The following is a 15254-nucleotide window of genomic DNA, read 5'->3' as shown; positions in this document are numbered from 1 at the left end:
TGTGTCTCATGGAGAGCAAGCTGGGGTATGCGAAAAGACAAATCCCTAAAGCAAGAAATTGTATAGGGCCAATAAAGTGATCTGATCTCTGTTGTGATGCAAGAGACAGACAGGGCAGTCCCTCCCCTGTAATTCCCACTGTGTCCAGCAGGTGGCACTGTAAGTCCAGAACACCACCCACAGAGAGAGGCCTGATTTACCCTTAACCCTCCCCTCTCCTCGCACACCCCTGCTGCCTTCTCTCCAAAGCCAAGACTCCTCTTCTCAGGACACCTGCCAGCACGATAAAGCTCCAGCGACTCTCCAGGAGGATGACCACATAGTTTATGCTGGCTATGCTGATGAGGACCACATGTATTATTTCCTGCAGTTCAAGCAGGTAGCTGCTTCAGTATGCGCAGGCTGCACAGGAACAGGTAAAGGTTTATTCCATGTTGAAAGGACAAGAAAAGAGACAGTGTTTTGGCTGTGGAGCTTTTCTTTTCCTTTCAGCATGACGCAAACGTCTCCACGTATTGTCACTGCTTTACTCGACTTACAGGCGAACACTATTTCACTGGAGCAGCATGAAGTCTACTGAAGTACAGTATCTCGCTCAAGGGTGCAACAGCTGTGTCTCACCTGGGCTTTGAACCTGCAGCCCTCCAGGTTCCAGGCTAAGACCCTGAGCAGGGAAATGACCACCCTGACGAGAGTGAGACCAGCGGACCCTGCAGCCGCTGACAGTGAGACTATCGCGCAGGCTGTAGGAATGTGGGGGTCAGCTGACTGCTGGACAGGCTGGGGAAGACTCAGGAAGCAGGGCGGCCAGTCCTGCTGGGAGTGTCTCAAGGGGAGGACACAGGACAGACAGCTTCTGCTCCTCAGTCACTGGTCGAGCTCTGTGTACAGTCCAGGAGCTACTTCGGAACCTTCGAAATAAAAGAAAAAATATCACAAATCAATTTCAGTTCAGCAGGATGGCCATTTGGGACTGAAATCACTCTGTACACCTGGGCTGTGTCTTTAATCCTGGTCCTTGGAGGACAGTAGGGTTTCATTTCAGCTTAGGTCTTAATGAGTTAAAACAGCTGCTGACTGCCTTAACAGGACCGGTTTAATAGCTTCCCCAGCTCTTCACGTACTGGAGCATTAGACACTCCCAGGACAGGGGCTGGGCACCCTTTACACTAAGAGTAGTAAGTGCGTGGAACGTGCTATCCGGTTGTGCAGTTGAAGCCGATTCCTCTGAGCTCTCAAAGGGAAAAGGTGACAATGAGCCTCACCAAGTATTCACTCCAGCCTTGCTGTTGCCCTGCAGCCAGACAGTACCCAGATCTTTGAGACGGTGCACTTAATAATAACAATAAATCCTTACTCTTATATAGCGCTTTTCTGGACACTCCACTCAAAAGCGCTTTACAGGTAATGGGGACTCCCCTCCACCACCACCAGTGTGCAGCCCCACCTGGATGAGGCACCGGCAGCCATATTGCGCCAGAACGCTCACCACACACCAGCTCTCAGTGAGGAGGAGAACAGAGTGATGAAGCCAGTTCAGAGATGGGGATTATTAGGAGGCCAAGACTGGTAAAGGTCAAAGGGGCATTTGGCTTTTTGAGAAATGCCCTGGGATTTTTAATGACCACAGAGAGTCGGGACCTCGGTTTTATATCTCATACGAAGGACGGTGCCTTTTTACAGTATGGTGTCCCCATCACCATACTGGGGCATTAGGACCCACACAGACTACAGGGTGAGCGCCCCCTGCTGGCCCCACTGACACCTCTTCCAGCAGCAACCTTAGTTTTTCCAGGAGTCTCCCATCCAGGTACTGGCCAGGCTCACACCTGCTGAGCTTCAGTGGGCTGCCAGCTGTGAGCCGCAGGGTAGATATAGCTCTTCATGGAAAAGGTGGTATATGAGTTACACATCGACTCAGTTGAAAGAAAAATGCATTTCTGGTCTTAAAAGGAATAAAAAAAAGTTTAAACGAATGTAACTATACTAACACCGCTACCTGACAGAGCCTTTCCCTATTAACCTCGTTCATCTAGCGGGGCGCGCTCCTGCGGGCAGCCTCCCCCCCCCACCCCTCGTTGGTGCCGGGGACGCGCGCTCTGACGTCACAGCGCCGCTCGGAAGCGGTCTTGTGGTCGTTTTGCGGTGTCTGTAATAACATTTAATTCGTGCAGAGCGACATGGTTTCCGGCGTCTGCACCGAGCCTACCTGAGACGACAGCTAGGAAGCGGCTGCAGACAGAGGTAATCATTTAACGACTAATAGTAGTGACTGCGTGCATGTTTGCAATATTTAGCTGTTTATTTTATCGTGTCGCCGGTAAGCTTAATTCCCATTTAACGCGTCTTCAAATGGAGGCTGTTCGCCGGTTTAAAGCTAGGAGCGCAGGTTTGTCAGCAAACACAGGTGGGTTGTGAATAAAAATGTGCTGCAGGCGGAGAGCCTGCTATTTGAGTAGGGGCGCTGAGAAGTTGGGAATTTGCTGTGCTAGTTCTGTCGGCTGTGAGGTCGGGTTATTCCTGGTGCCGGAGAGTGAGCGGGGCAGCGACGCACCTGCAATCTACTGTAGGTCACGATTCGCTAGCTAGACTTCGGCGCTGGTGCGAGCGAGGTCGGTTGTTATTCAGAAGTAGGATCAGTTGTGAGTGATTAAACATTCCTGAGAGCCCAGGGCTTGTTGTTCGGTGCGGGGAAAAGCCTCCTGCACTGCTCGAATATTTTAAATACGTGATGTACAAAATAAAGTTGCGTTCTGTTTGGTCACACGTTTTTCCTCACCAGAGCGATAAAAAAAAACTTGCAACTTGATGCATCTCCCCTTAAAGGTTAACCGCGCTGCACACGCCCCCTGGCCGCTCTGTGGCTCCTGCGATTGGCTGGAGCAGACCACGCACCCTGCAGCGCTGTCTGATTGGCCTGCCGTGCTGTCTGTCAGGATTTGTTTGCGCGAGGGGGGCGTGCCGCTAAACAAGTGCTGCGCGTGGGCCGGCTGGCCGCCGCGCTGATAATCCGGTTACTGATCTCAAGGTCCGGCCAGCCGGGTCCGGATCACTCATAGCGCCATCGCAGTGGCTTGAGAGCTGTGCCTAGCCGGACCGGGTAAGATCGTGCTTGCATTATAGCTGCATATAATGATTATTAAAAGTGTCTCAAGCACTCCTCTCTCGAAATTGCTTTTTAATTACACAGGCGCGAGTGCAGTACTGCTGAGCTAATGACGTAACCTACCTGTCTATCAAGGAGAAAAATAGTTTAACTAAATTGATGAGTTTTAAGGAGAAATTGTCGGGAAATACATGTACACGTAAGAAGAACAAAATATATTTAACAAAGGTTGAAATGCATCATAAAAATGCATAATTGAAAATAATCTTAATGCCAGTCTTGTGCAGAGGGGGTGATTGGTTTGTGACTGGACCGGCCCGATCTCTCGCAGGGCACAGCTGTTGTGAGATACTCTCCCTGTGTGTCTGCGTGTATGCCTGAGTTAGTGTGTCGCTCTGTGTCTGTGAGTCTGTGTCCTTGTGTTTATTTGTCGATCTGTGTGTGTGGGTTTCTTTATTTGGCTGCCCATGTGTGCCGACGGTCACATTCGTGTGTGTTCTGGGTGTGTACTAGTGCATTTGTGTCCCTGGGTGTGTCCAAGTGTGTGTGGATTTTTGTGTCCCCAGAGTTGCTGCTTGTTTGCATGTGTGTCCCTCTGTCTCTCTCTCGGGAGCAGGCAGTGTCTCTGAGCTGCTGTTCTCCTGCACGAGGCTCTGCGCAGCTCGACTGCTCTGGCAGTGTCTCTGAGCTGCTGTTCTCCTGCACGAGGCTCTGCGCAGCTCGACTGCTCTGGCAGTGTCTCTGAGCTGCTGGTCTCCTGCACGAGGTTCTGCGCAGCTGGACTGCACTGACAGTGTGTCGCTGAGCTGCTGTTTTCCTGCACGAGGCTCTGCGCAGCTGGACTGCTCTGACAGTCTCTCTGAGCTGCTGTTCTCCTGCACGAGGCTCTGCGCAGCTGGACTGCTCTTACAGTGTGTCTCTGAGCTGCTGTTCTCCTGCACGAGGCTCTGCGCAGCTGGACTGCTCTGGCAGTGTCTCTCTGAGCTGCTGTTTTCCTGCACGAGGCTCTGCGCAGCTGGACTGCTCTGGCAGTGTGTCTCTGAGCTGCTGTTCTCCTGCACGAGGCTCTGCGCAGCTCGACTGCTCTGGCAGTGTCTCTGAGCTGCTGGTCTCCTGCACGAGGTTCTGCGCAGCTGGACTGCACTGACAGTGTGTCGCTGAGCTGCTGTTCTCCTGCACGAGGCTCTGCGCAGCTGGACTGCTCTGACAGTCTCTCTGAGCTGCTGTTCTCCTGCACGAGGCTCTGCGCAGCTGGACTGCTCTGGCAGTGTGTCTCTGAGCTGCTGTTCTCCTGCACGAGGCTCTGCGCAGCTGGACTGCTCTGGCAGTGTGTCTCTGAGCTGCTGTTCTCCTGCACGAGGCTCTGCGCAGCTGGCCTGCTCTGACAGTCTCTCTCTGAGCTGCCGTTCTCCTGCACGAGGCTCTGCGCAGCTGGACTGCTCTGACAGGGTGTCTCTGAGCTGCTGTTCTCCTGCACGAGGCTCTGCGCAGCTGGACTGCTCTGACAGTGTCTCTGAGCTGCTATTCTCCTGCACGAGGCTCTGCGCAGCTGGACTGCTCTGACAGGGTGTCTCTGAGCTGCTATTCTCCTGCACGAGGCTCTGCGCAGCTGGACTGTTCCAGTGTTGCAGACAGCACTCGATTTGGTTACAAAGTAAACCTGACTGTCCTGATGGGCGTCCTGTTTTATCCTTGGCGTGTGGCTGTGGAGGAGATCAGGCGGCTGTGAAGGGCTCTCCTGCCGCAGGGTCACGCGATGCTGAGGCACCTTCACAAGAAAAGTAAGCTGTCCCCGGTGTGGAGCACAGGCGTGTGGCTGGGGCGTTCTCACCAGGAGCCGGGCACGTCGCTCACTCTGGCGCTCTGCCTGAATTACTCCATGTGTTTGGCACGGGGCCTGTGTCGCGGACAGGAGGACTTGAGCGGATGTGCTCGTCTCTGTCAGTCTCGGGTCAGGCAGGGGGAGGGGTTGAGGGTCCGGTCCGGTCCGGGCTGGGTATGGAGGTGTTGGGGTTCCTCCAGAAGTGCCCCCAGGGCTGGGCTTTCATTGTAATTGTTCATTGTGCTGGTGACAGCGATCCTGTCTGACTGGTTTTGAATCTGTTTGTTGTTGTGTATTGTGGGTTTGGATTTTCCTGTTTGCTTTCTGAAGATCGTGTGCTGTAGTAAAGGAGAACGATGATGTTATGTGGTTAAGAGCTTAGATGATGGAAAACTGTGGCCTGTAAGGAGAGGTCCTGTACGGCCCTGAGCTACCAGTCACAGCACAGGTGAGATGTTCCTGCTTATAGCCTGTGTCCTGGGCACTGTGCCTCCTGTATATTGATCTCCTGTGTGTGTAGAGAGTGGTGCCTGTGTCCTGGGCACTGTGCCTCCTGTATATTGATCTCCTGTGTGTGTAGAGAGTGGTGCCTGTGTCCTGGGCACTGTGCCTCCTGTATATTGATCTCCTGTGTGTGTAGAGAGTGGTGCCTGTGTCCTGGGCACTGTGCCGCCTGTATATTGATCTCCAGTGTGTGTAGAGAGTGGTGCCTGTGTCCTGGGGACTGTGCTGCCTGTATATTGATCTCCTGTGTGTGTAAGGAGTGGTGCCTGTGTCCTGGGGACTGTGCCGCCTGTATATTGATCTCCTGTGTGTGTAAGGAGTGGTGCCTGTGTCCTGGGGACTGTGCCGCCTGTATATTGATCTCCTGTGTGTGTAAGGAGTGGTGCCTGTGTCCTGGGCACTGTGCTTCCTGTATATTGATCTCCAGTGTGTGTAGAGAGTGGTGCCTGTGTCCTGGGCACTGTGCCGCCTGTATATTGATCTCCTGTGTGTGTAAGGAGTGGTGCCTGTGTCCTGGGCACTGTGCCGCCTGTATATTGATCTCCTGTGTGTGTAAGGAGTGGTGCCTGTGTCCTGGGCACTGTGCCGCCTGTATATTGATCTCCAGTGTGTGTAGAGAGTGGTGCCTGTGTCCTGGGCACTGTGCCGCCTGTCTATTGATCTCCAGTGTGTGTAGAGAGTGGTGCCTGTGTCCTGGGCACTGTGCCGCCTGTCTATTGATCTCCTGTGTGTGTAGAGAGTGGTGCCTGTGTCCTGGGCACTGTGCCGCCTGTATATTGATCTCCAGTGTGTGTAGAGAGTGGTGCCTGTGTCCTGGGGACTGTGCTGCCTGTATATTGATCTCCTGTGTGTGTAAGGAGTGGTGCCTGTGTCCTGGGGACTGTGCCGCCTGTATATTGATCTCCTGTGTGTGTAAGGAGTGGTGCCTGTGTCCTGGGGACTGTGCCGCCTGTATATTGATCTCCTGTGTGTGTAAGGAGTGGTGCCTGTGTCCTGGGCACTGTGCTTCCTGTATATTGATCTCCAGTGTGTGTAGAGAGTGGTGCCTGTGTCCTGGGCACTGTGCCGCCTGTATATTGATCTCCTGTGTGTGTAAGGAGTGGTGCCTGTGTCCTGGGCACTGTGCCGCCTGTATATTGATCTCCTGTGTGTGTAAGGAGTGGTGCCTGTGTCCTGGGCACTGTGCCGCCTGTATATTGATCTCCAGTGTGTGTAGAGAGTGGTGCCTGTGTCCTGGGCACTGTGCCGCCTGTCTATTGATCTCCAGTGTGTGTAGAGAGTGGTGCCTGTGTCCTGGGCACTGTGCCGCCTGTCTATTGATCTCCTGTGTGTGTAGAGAGTGGTGCCTGTGTCCTGGGCACTGTGCCGCCTGTCTATTGATCTCCTGTGTGTGTAGAGAGTGGTGCCTGTGTCCTGGGCACTGTGCCGCCTGTCTATTGATCTCCTGTGTGTGTAAGGAGTGGTGCCTGTGTCCTGGGCACTGTGCCGCCTGTATATTGATCTCCAGTGTGTGTAGAGAGTGGTGCCTGTGTCCTGGGCACTGTGCCGCCTGTATATTGATCTCCTGTGTGTGTGTAGAGAGTGGTGCCTGTGTCCTGGGCACTGTGCCTCCTGTATATCGATCTCCTGTGTGTGTAAGGAGTGGTGCCTGTGTCCTGGGCACTGTGCTGCCTGTATATTGATCTCCTGTGTGTGTAGAGAGTGGTGCCTGTGTCCTGGGCACTGTGCCTCCTGTATATCGATCTCCTGTGTGTGTAAGGAGTGGTGCCTGTGTCCTGGGCACTGTGCCTCCTGTATATCGATCTCCTGTGTGTGTAAGGAGTGGTGCCTGTGTCCGGGGCACTGTGCCGCCTGTATATTGATCTCCAGTGTGTGTAGAGAGTGGTGCCTGTGTCCTGGGCACTGTGCCGCCTGTATATTGATCTCCAGTGTGTGTAGAGAGTGGTGCCTGTGTCCTGGGCACTGTGCCGCCTGTCTATTGATCTCCAGTGTGTGTGGAGAGTGGTGCCTGTGTCCTGGGCACTGTAAAATGAGTGTATTTTTAGCTCGGCTCACATGCCTGACCTTTTGCTAGAGATGGCAGGAGCTAGTGTCTTGCACACTACAGTCCGGACACTGCCCCCCCTGTACGAGCAGCGAGCGTGCCCCCCGCCTCAGGGGCTCAGTGCCAGTGCTCTGCGTCTGTGGCCAGGCCTGTGCGTGTGCTGTGGTGCACAGACGTGTAGATTGACAGGAGAATGTGACGAGGGAGTGGGACGGCCGGCGCAGGCTGCCTGAGCTGTAAATAGCCAGCCCGCTGGCTGGGGATCACAGTGGAGCAGGAGAGAGAGGAGGTGCTGTCCCGTTTTCCGCCTCTCCCTGTTCTGGTCACTTGGCATGGGGGACCCAGCGGCCACTCCTGAACTCTCCCCGGGCGACGGTGACCGTGAGTGAGACTCCCGCTTGTCTCTGCCTGTGTCTGTTGCCCCTCACCCTGCCTCCTCCCCCTGTCCTCTCTCTGACCCGCTCGTCCTGCCCGGTGCTGTTGTCTGCTCTCTGCTGCCGGGACGCTCTCTTCTCTGGGCGGTGCTTTACCCGTGTCATTGTGGGATAGCTGTCGGCGCCTCGCTGTGGTGTTGCTCCCGGGGCAGCCTGGCAGAGGTGTGTGTCGAGCCCTGCTCGTGTCAGACGGAGACCAAGGCCTCCTGAGGCTCCCGAAGTTCCCCACAGTGCTCTGGGGGATCCGGGGTGCTGGGAGGTGCCCAGATTGGTCTGCTCACAAAACCCCGTTTCGCCTGGTGGCTGGCCTTGCCCCGCCAGGTAAATAAGCACTGTGCGGTTATTGCGCTGAGGGGGGCCCGACTCTGGGGGCGCTCTGCCCGTCTTAAGCCCTGAGCGTCCTGCCCTGCCGGTCGCGGGCCGGTGACTGTAATATATTCAATTCAATTCAAGGTGCTTTATTAGCATGACCAATGGGTACAATCAGTGTTGCCAAAGCAAATAAAATAAAATTAACATGGAACAAGACAAAAAATAGAAGTAAAATAAAATATATCTGCGTCTGTGGAGTGTGTGTGCTGCAGGATTTGTGTATCTTTGTGCTGGTCTCTGACAGTGAAGTGCTTTACGATGGGGGCTGTCCTCCCCCCCCCTCCTCCTCCTCTCTCTCGTCCTTCTCCTGCACCCTCCCCTCTCGCAGGCCAGGTGACCGCGCAGCTGTTCGCAGACTGTGGAAGAACAGGAGGAGCGGCGGGACTCTGGGATCAAGACAGCTCTGTCTGCTGATCCGTCAGCTAATATTGACATAACCGGAACGATAGAGAAGCGGAGCCCTGTGTTAAACTTCCTCTCCCTCGCTCTCTCATTCCTTCTCTCGGGCTCAGAGAGCTGTACTGGCATGACCTGGACTGTGTTCCCCCCGGTCGTCCCCTCCTGGCGTGGGGCCCCGAGCGTCCCGCCGGTCGCTCTGCGAGGACTCCAGTTTGTCCTGCTTCGTGTGCTGCAGGAACAGGGCGCATCCCTCCTGAGTGAGGGGGCCGGGACTGCTGCTGCTGCTGCCCGGGAGCCCTGTCATGATCACGTCGCTCTCATGTCAAGAGGGGAGCTGCCCTGCCCTGGCCTGGCCTGGCCTGCTGGCACTGCCTCGGAGTTGTGGGAAGCGCAGGGCTCAAGGCTGGGTGTTGTGTCAGGGGTCCCGTGTTGAGTTAGGGGTGATGTTGTCCAGTGACTGCGAGCCACGCTGGTGTTCGCTTTGAGATGGGAGGTGCGCCCCCTGCTGTTGGCGTGTGGAGTATGGATGTCAGGAGCCCCGTTGCACCCCAAGATTTAAACCATCGCTCGCGTTACGATGTTTATATTGTTACAAAACTGGTGAAAATCAGGAATTGACCGAGCGGTGAAATAATTATTTATAATCCCCGACTTGTAAGTGATTTCTGTATGCGAGCGGCCGGTACAACCAGAGGCACGTGAATTCTTCCATCTCTGACACAGCTTTGTCGAGGAGTAATAATCCAGAGACACTTGGTTTAAACAAATATTTATTGCAATAACCTACACGAGACACAAAACATACAACACGCCAAGTTACATTCTATTGTTACGGGTGGGGCTGGACAGATATTTTCAAACAATGACACAACACACAACAGAACATGTTGCTTTAAACACATTCTTTACAGACAAGGCGTTTCAGAGGCCAAACATTCTGGTCACCCAGAAAACCCCAGACCGCTACTAAGCACTAAGCACCTGTCGAGGCCACACAAGAGATGAGCTGCCTTCTAACTAAATACAGAGCAACCTGCGGTTAAACCTATCTCTCTCTGTGGATGCCCCAAAATAAATAGGAGCCTATATCCATATCCATAAAATGCCCCCTTATCAGGAAAGATGTTTCTAACTGAGGTATCTTTTACCCAGGAAACCCAAGTTCCCTAAAAAATACAGAATAGCACGTTCTAACAGGGTTCAAATACTTCGCTCCAGTCAGGTTTGATTTGGATGATCATGAAGTAGGGGCTCTCGCCTGGCGCAAGCCTCAAGTTCCAGCTCCTCTCTCTTCTCTCTGCTCCCCTTGTTTCTCCTCTTCCCCCTGTTCTTCTCTCTCCTCCTGTGCTCTTAAGGTGAACAGATACTGTGTCTTTCTGCCCTGCTCCTTTGCGATCATTAATCCACAACTTGCCTAGGAATACCAAGATCACCTTTACTATTGTTTCTGCTCAAGGGACCCCCAGTCGTCGGCAAACATCCTCTCTCCTTTGGAGTTAGATGTGTTTACTCTTCCCAATGTCTAAAACCTTATCTAAAATCTGAGAGAGACTTCTCAAGTCACCCAAAGCTGTAACGGTATATAACCTGTCTGAGCGTCCCAGTGCGTCTGTGTGTCCCCCAGTGTGGTTCAGTGAGTCCCCAGTGGGATAGTGTATACCCCAACGTGTCCCAGTGTCCCCCCCCAGTGGGTACAGTGTCCTCAAGTGAGGTTCAGTGTCCCCGTGTCCCTCTCAGGTGCTGTGAGGAAGATGACAAGGGAAGATGTCCGGGATCCGTCGTCGGAGGGAGACTCTGCCCTGGACAGACTCAGCAGCTCGCCCCCTGGCACAGACAGGCCCACTGTTCACCAGGTGGCATCCGCACCCATGCCCTCGGACTGCGGTGAGTAGCACACTGACGCCCAACCAGACAGAACCAGTCTATGGGTCTTTGCTCCGCAGGCTGGTCCAGTCCAGGTTTTACCAGCTTGCAGGCTCATGGTTCCCAGATCTCTCTGTGGATCCAGTCCAGGTTTTACCAGCTCCCAGTCCTCTCCATGTTAACCAAGCTTGTAACCTTGGACTGGAATATCTTCAGAGGCAGGGGGGATCGAATAATTAAATTAATTGCGGGTACTTGCTGGTGTCCTTCATTAGTGCAAGGTGCAGGTTAAGAGCTCCTGAGGCTTGAAGTGGGTCATCCTGCTGAGAACGGGGGATGCTGGATTCCAGCCCTCTTCACAGCTGCCTCCTTTAGTTTGAAGTGGAGAGGTGCCACATCAGAATGAGCCCAAAAACCCTGGAATGTGCTCATTTTCACCAGCAGAACTTCTGTGCCCATGGAAGTATTCCTAACATGCAAGCATCTATGTCAGGTTATCCTAGATCCTGCCAAGTCTGAGCCTGTCCCAGTGTCTGGTGGTTACATTCTTACAATCTTACAGTTTTCTGCTGCTTGGGGAAGCTGATTTTCTGTCCCTTTTAGGGCCAAAGTGCTAAGTGCTCATAGCTTGATCATAGGCCTGCCGTGATCAAGCAAAGATGATCTGATTGCAAGCCTGTAGTGATCATGTGAGGAGCTGCTACAGTGCTTGTGCTCTGATCACAGACCTGCCGTGATCACATGAGGATCCTGCGGTGCTCGTGCTCTGATCACAGACCTGCCGTGATCACATGAGGATCCTGCGGTGCTCGTGCTCTGATCGCAGACCTGCAGTGATCACACAAGGATCCTGCGGTGCTCGTGCTCTGATCGCAGACCTGCGGTGATCACACGAGGATCCTGCGGTGCTCGTGCTCTGATCGCAGACCTGCGGTGATCACACGAGGATCCTGCGGTGCTCGTGCTCTGATCGCAGACCTGCGGTGATCACAGGAGAATCCTGCGGTGCTCGTGCTCTGATCGCAGACCTGCGGTGATCACAGGAGGATCCTGCGGTGCTCGTGCTCTGATCGCAGACCTGCGGTGATCACACGAGGATCCTGCGGTGCTCGTGCTCTGATCGCAGACCTGCGGTGATCACACGAGGATCCTGCGGTGCTCGTGCTCTGATCGCAGACCTGCGGTGATCACACGAGGATCCTGCGGTGCTCGTGCTCTGATCGCAGACCTGCGGTGATCACACGAGGATCCTGCGGTGCTCGTGCTCTGATCGCAGACCTGCGGTGATCACAGGAGGATCCTGCGGTGCTCGTGCTCTGATCTCAGACCTGCGGTGATCACAGGAGGATCCTGCGGTGCTCGTGCTCTGATCACAGACCTGCGGTGATCACAGGAGGATCCTGCGGTGCTCGTGCTCTGATCACAGACCTGCGGTGATCACACGAGGATCCTGCGGTGCTCGTGCTCTGATCACAGACCTGCGGTGATCACACGAGGATCCTGCGGTGCTCGTGCTCTGATCGCAGACCTGCGGTGATCACAGGAGGAACCTGCGGTGCTCGTGCTCTGATCGCAGACCTGCGGTGATCACAGGAGGAACCTGCGGTGCTCGTGCTCTGATCGCAGACCTGCGGTGATCACAGGAGGATCCTGCGGTGCTCGTGCTCTGATTGCAGACCTGCGGTGATCACAGGAGGATCCTGCGGTGCTCGTGCTCTGATCGCAGACCTGCAGTGATCACACGAGGATCCTGCGGTGCTCGTGCTCTGATCGCAGACCTGCAGTGATCACACAAGGATCCTGCGGTGCTCGTGCTCTGATCGCAGACCTGCGGTGATCACACGAGGATCCTGCGGTGCTCGTGCTCTGATCGCAGACCTGCGGTGATCACACGAGGATCCTGCGGTGCTCGTGCTCTGATCGCAGACCTGCGGTGATCACAGGAGGATCCTGCGGTGCTCGTGCTCTGATCACATGACGATTCTGCAGTGCCTGTGCTCTGATCGCAGGAGGAGCAGCAGAGTGATAGGGGCAGGACAGTGTCGGGCTGGACCTCCACAGAGACACAGGAGACCCGGATGTGTGTCTCCTGAGTTGCAGCAGGGCTCCTAGATTACAAACCCTCTGGGCCACTTAAATATTTACCCCTGTGGCATCTCCTAGCCTTGATGGCGTCACGTTCAGAAATCTACAGGTGGAACAGAGCCTGACCTGGCCTGCTGCTCTGTCCTCTCCAGAGTTCTCCTTCTTCGACCCGAACGAGCCGAAGTGCCGGGCCATCCTGCTGGACCCGCGGACCTCGGTGCCGGAGCTGTTCGCCGTGCTGCGCCAGTGGGTGCCCCAGGTCCAGCAGAACATCAGCCTGATCGGGAACGAGGTGGGTGCAGTCTCCTTCCTCTGGGCCTGGTCACTGTCTTTCTCCTCATCGCTGCCTGGCTGGTCGCCCCTTCGTCATCATCACACGGAGAGCGCTGTGTCAAAGGGACACACTGTTCTCTCCCCTCTGCGGGTTCAAATCCTGGTTGGGGCACAGCTGTTGTACCCTGGAGCCAGGTGCTTCTCTCTGATGGCCCCAGTAAAGACCCAGCTGTGTGAGTGGGTACAGACTGTAGTGGCTGTGGATAAAACAGCCACTACAGCCCAACTGAGGGGTAATAACGGGAGGCTTTCAGAAAGTCCACACTCTTTGAACACAAACCAGCAGAGTGAACAGAGCTGTCAGTGTGTCCAGGAAGGGCCCAGTTTCCCATCAGCCATCTGAGTGGTGCCAGAGACCTTTTCAAAGGCCTAGTCTGGAGTTGGGTCCACTACCACCCCTCACCTCTGACATGAATGAAGACTTTTTAGGGTGTCCAAACCCCCAGTCTGCGTCCATGCTGACCCCGCTCCCCTGTGTCCCGCCTGCAGATCCTGAAGCGCGGCTGTGGAGTGAACGACCGGGACGGCCTGACGGACATGACCCTGCTCCATTACACCTGCAAGGCAGGGGCGCCGGGAATCGGTGAGTCCGGCCCGGCCGTCTCCGGGAGGGGACAATGATCACGTGACTGTAGAGCAGTGAGGGGGCATGTTGACCTGTGCGTGTGGGACAGTGGGTACAGGAGCAGTGTGTGTCTGTGTGGGACAGTGGGTACAGGAGCAGTGTGTGTGTCTGTGTGGGACAGTGGGTACAGGAGCAGTGTGTGTGTCTGTGTGGGACAGTGGGTACAGGAGCAGTGTGTGTGTCTGTGTGGGACAGTGGGTACAGGAGCAGTGTGCGTGTCTTTGTGGGACAGTGGGTACAGGAGCAGTGTGCGTGTCTGTGTGGGACAGTGGGTACAGGAGCAGTGCGTGTCTGTGTGGGACAGTGGGTACAGGAGCAGTGCGTGTGTCTGTGTGGGACAGTGGGTACAGGAGCAGTGTGTGTCTGTGTGGGACAGTGGGTACAGGAGCAGTGTGTGTCTGTGTGGGACAGTGGGTACAGGAGCAGTGTGTGTCTGTGTGGGACAGTGGGTACAGGAGCAGTGTGTGTGTCTGTGTGGGACAGTGGGTACAGGAGCAGTGCGTGTCTGTGTGGGACAGTGGGTACAGGAGCAGTGTGTGTCTGTGTGGGACAGTGGGTACAGGAGCAGTGTGTGTGTCTGTGTGGGACAGTGGGTACAGGAGCAGTGTGTGTGTCTGTGTGGGACAGTGGGTACAGGAGCAGTGTGTGTGTCTGTGTGGGACAGTGGGTACAGGAGCTGTGTGTGTGTCTGTGTGGGACAGTGGGTACAGGAGCTGTGTGTGTGTCTGTGTGGGACAGTGGGTACAGGAGCAGTGTGTGTGTCTGTGTGGGACAGTGGGTACAGGAGCAGTGTGTGTGTGTCTGTGTGGGACAGTGGGTACAGGAGCAGTGTGTGTGTGTCTGTGTGGGACAGTGGGTACAGGAGCAGTGTGCGTGTCTGTGTGGGACAGTGGGTACAGGAGCAGTGTGTGTGTGTCTGTGTGGGACAGTGGGTACAGGAGCACTGTGTGTCTGTGTGGGACAGTGGGTACAGGAGCTGTGTGTGTCTGTGTGGGACAGTGGGTACAGGAGCTGTGTGTGTGTCTGTGTGGGACAGTGGGTACAGGAGCTGTGTGTGTCTGTGTGGGACAGTGGGTACAGGAGCTGTGTGTGTTTGTGTGGGACAGTGGGTACAGGAGCTGTGTGTGTTTGTGTGGGACAGTGGGTACAGGAGCACTGTGTGTGTCTGTGTGGGACAGTGGGTACAGGAGCACTGTGTGTGTCTGTGTGGGACAGTGGGTACAGGAGCAGTGTGTGTGTCTGTGTGGGACAGTGGGTACAGGAGCAGTGTGTGTCTGTGTGGGACAGTGGGTACAGGAGCAGTGTGTGTCTGTGTGGGACAGTGGGTACAGGAGCACTGTGTGTGTCTGTGTGGGACAGTGGGTACAGGAGCAGTGTCCCTGAGGTGTCAGTGTGTCTGTGTGGGACAGTGGGTACAGGTGCTGTGTCCCTGAGGTGTCAGTGTGTCTGTGTGGGACAGTGGGTACAGGAGCACTGTGTGTGTCTGTGTGGGACAGTGGGTACAGGAGCAGTGTCCCTGAGGTGTCTGTGTGGGACAGTGGGTACAGGAGCAGTGTCCCTGAGGTGTCTGTGATGGACAGTGGGTACAGGAGCAGTGTCCCTGAGGTGTCTGTGTGGGACAGTGGGTACAGGAGCTGTGTCCCTGAGGTGTCTGTGTGGGACAGTGG

General features: G+C 55.0%; 1 protein-coding gene across 8 annotated transcripts in view; it reads left to right on the top strand.

Moving 5' to 3' along the window:
* The first annotated feature begins 2113 nt into the window (after positions 1-2113).
* LOC102686394 (CAP-Gly domain-containing linker protein 4) overlaps positions 2114-15254 on the top strand; it is a 34057-nt gene continuing 20916 nt past the window's right edge. For 2 of the 8 annotated variants that reach the window (XM_069199147.1, XM_069199145.1), the window contains exons 1-4: positions 7534-7857; positions 10419-10565; positions 12782-12921; positions 13452-13545. In XM_069199147.1, coding sequence (XP_069055248.1) covers positions 7809-7857; positions 10419-10565; positions 12782-12921; positions 13452-13545 — 430 coding nt within the window. In that variant the 5' untranslated portion in view covers positions 7534-7808. Of the gene's footprint in view, positions 2245-2958; positions 3101-7527; positions 7858-10418; positions 10566-12781; positions 12922-13451; positions 13546-15254 lie in introns of those variants that run through there. The other 6 variants (XM_069199148.1, XM_069199149.1, XM_069199143.1 and 3 more) reach the window with 5 other exon arrangements.

The sequence above is a fragment of the Lepisosteus oculatus genome, chromosome 2 (genome assembly GCF_040954835.1).
Source record: "Lepisosteus oculatus isolate fLepOcu1 chromosome 2, fLepOcu1.hap2, whole genome shotgun sequence".
Classification (NCBI taxonomy): domain Eukaryota; kingdom Metazoa; phylum Chordata; class Actinopteri; order Semionotiformes; family Lepisosteidae; genus Lepisosteus; species Lepisosteus oculatus.
The sequence above is the reverse complement of the archived record's forward strand: the minus strand, read 5'-3'. Positions and strand labels throughout refer to the sequence as shown.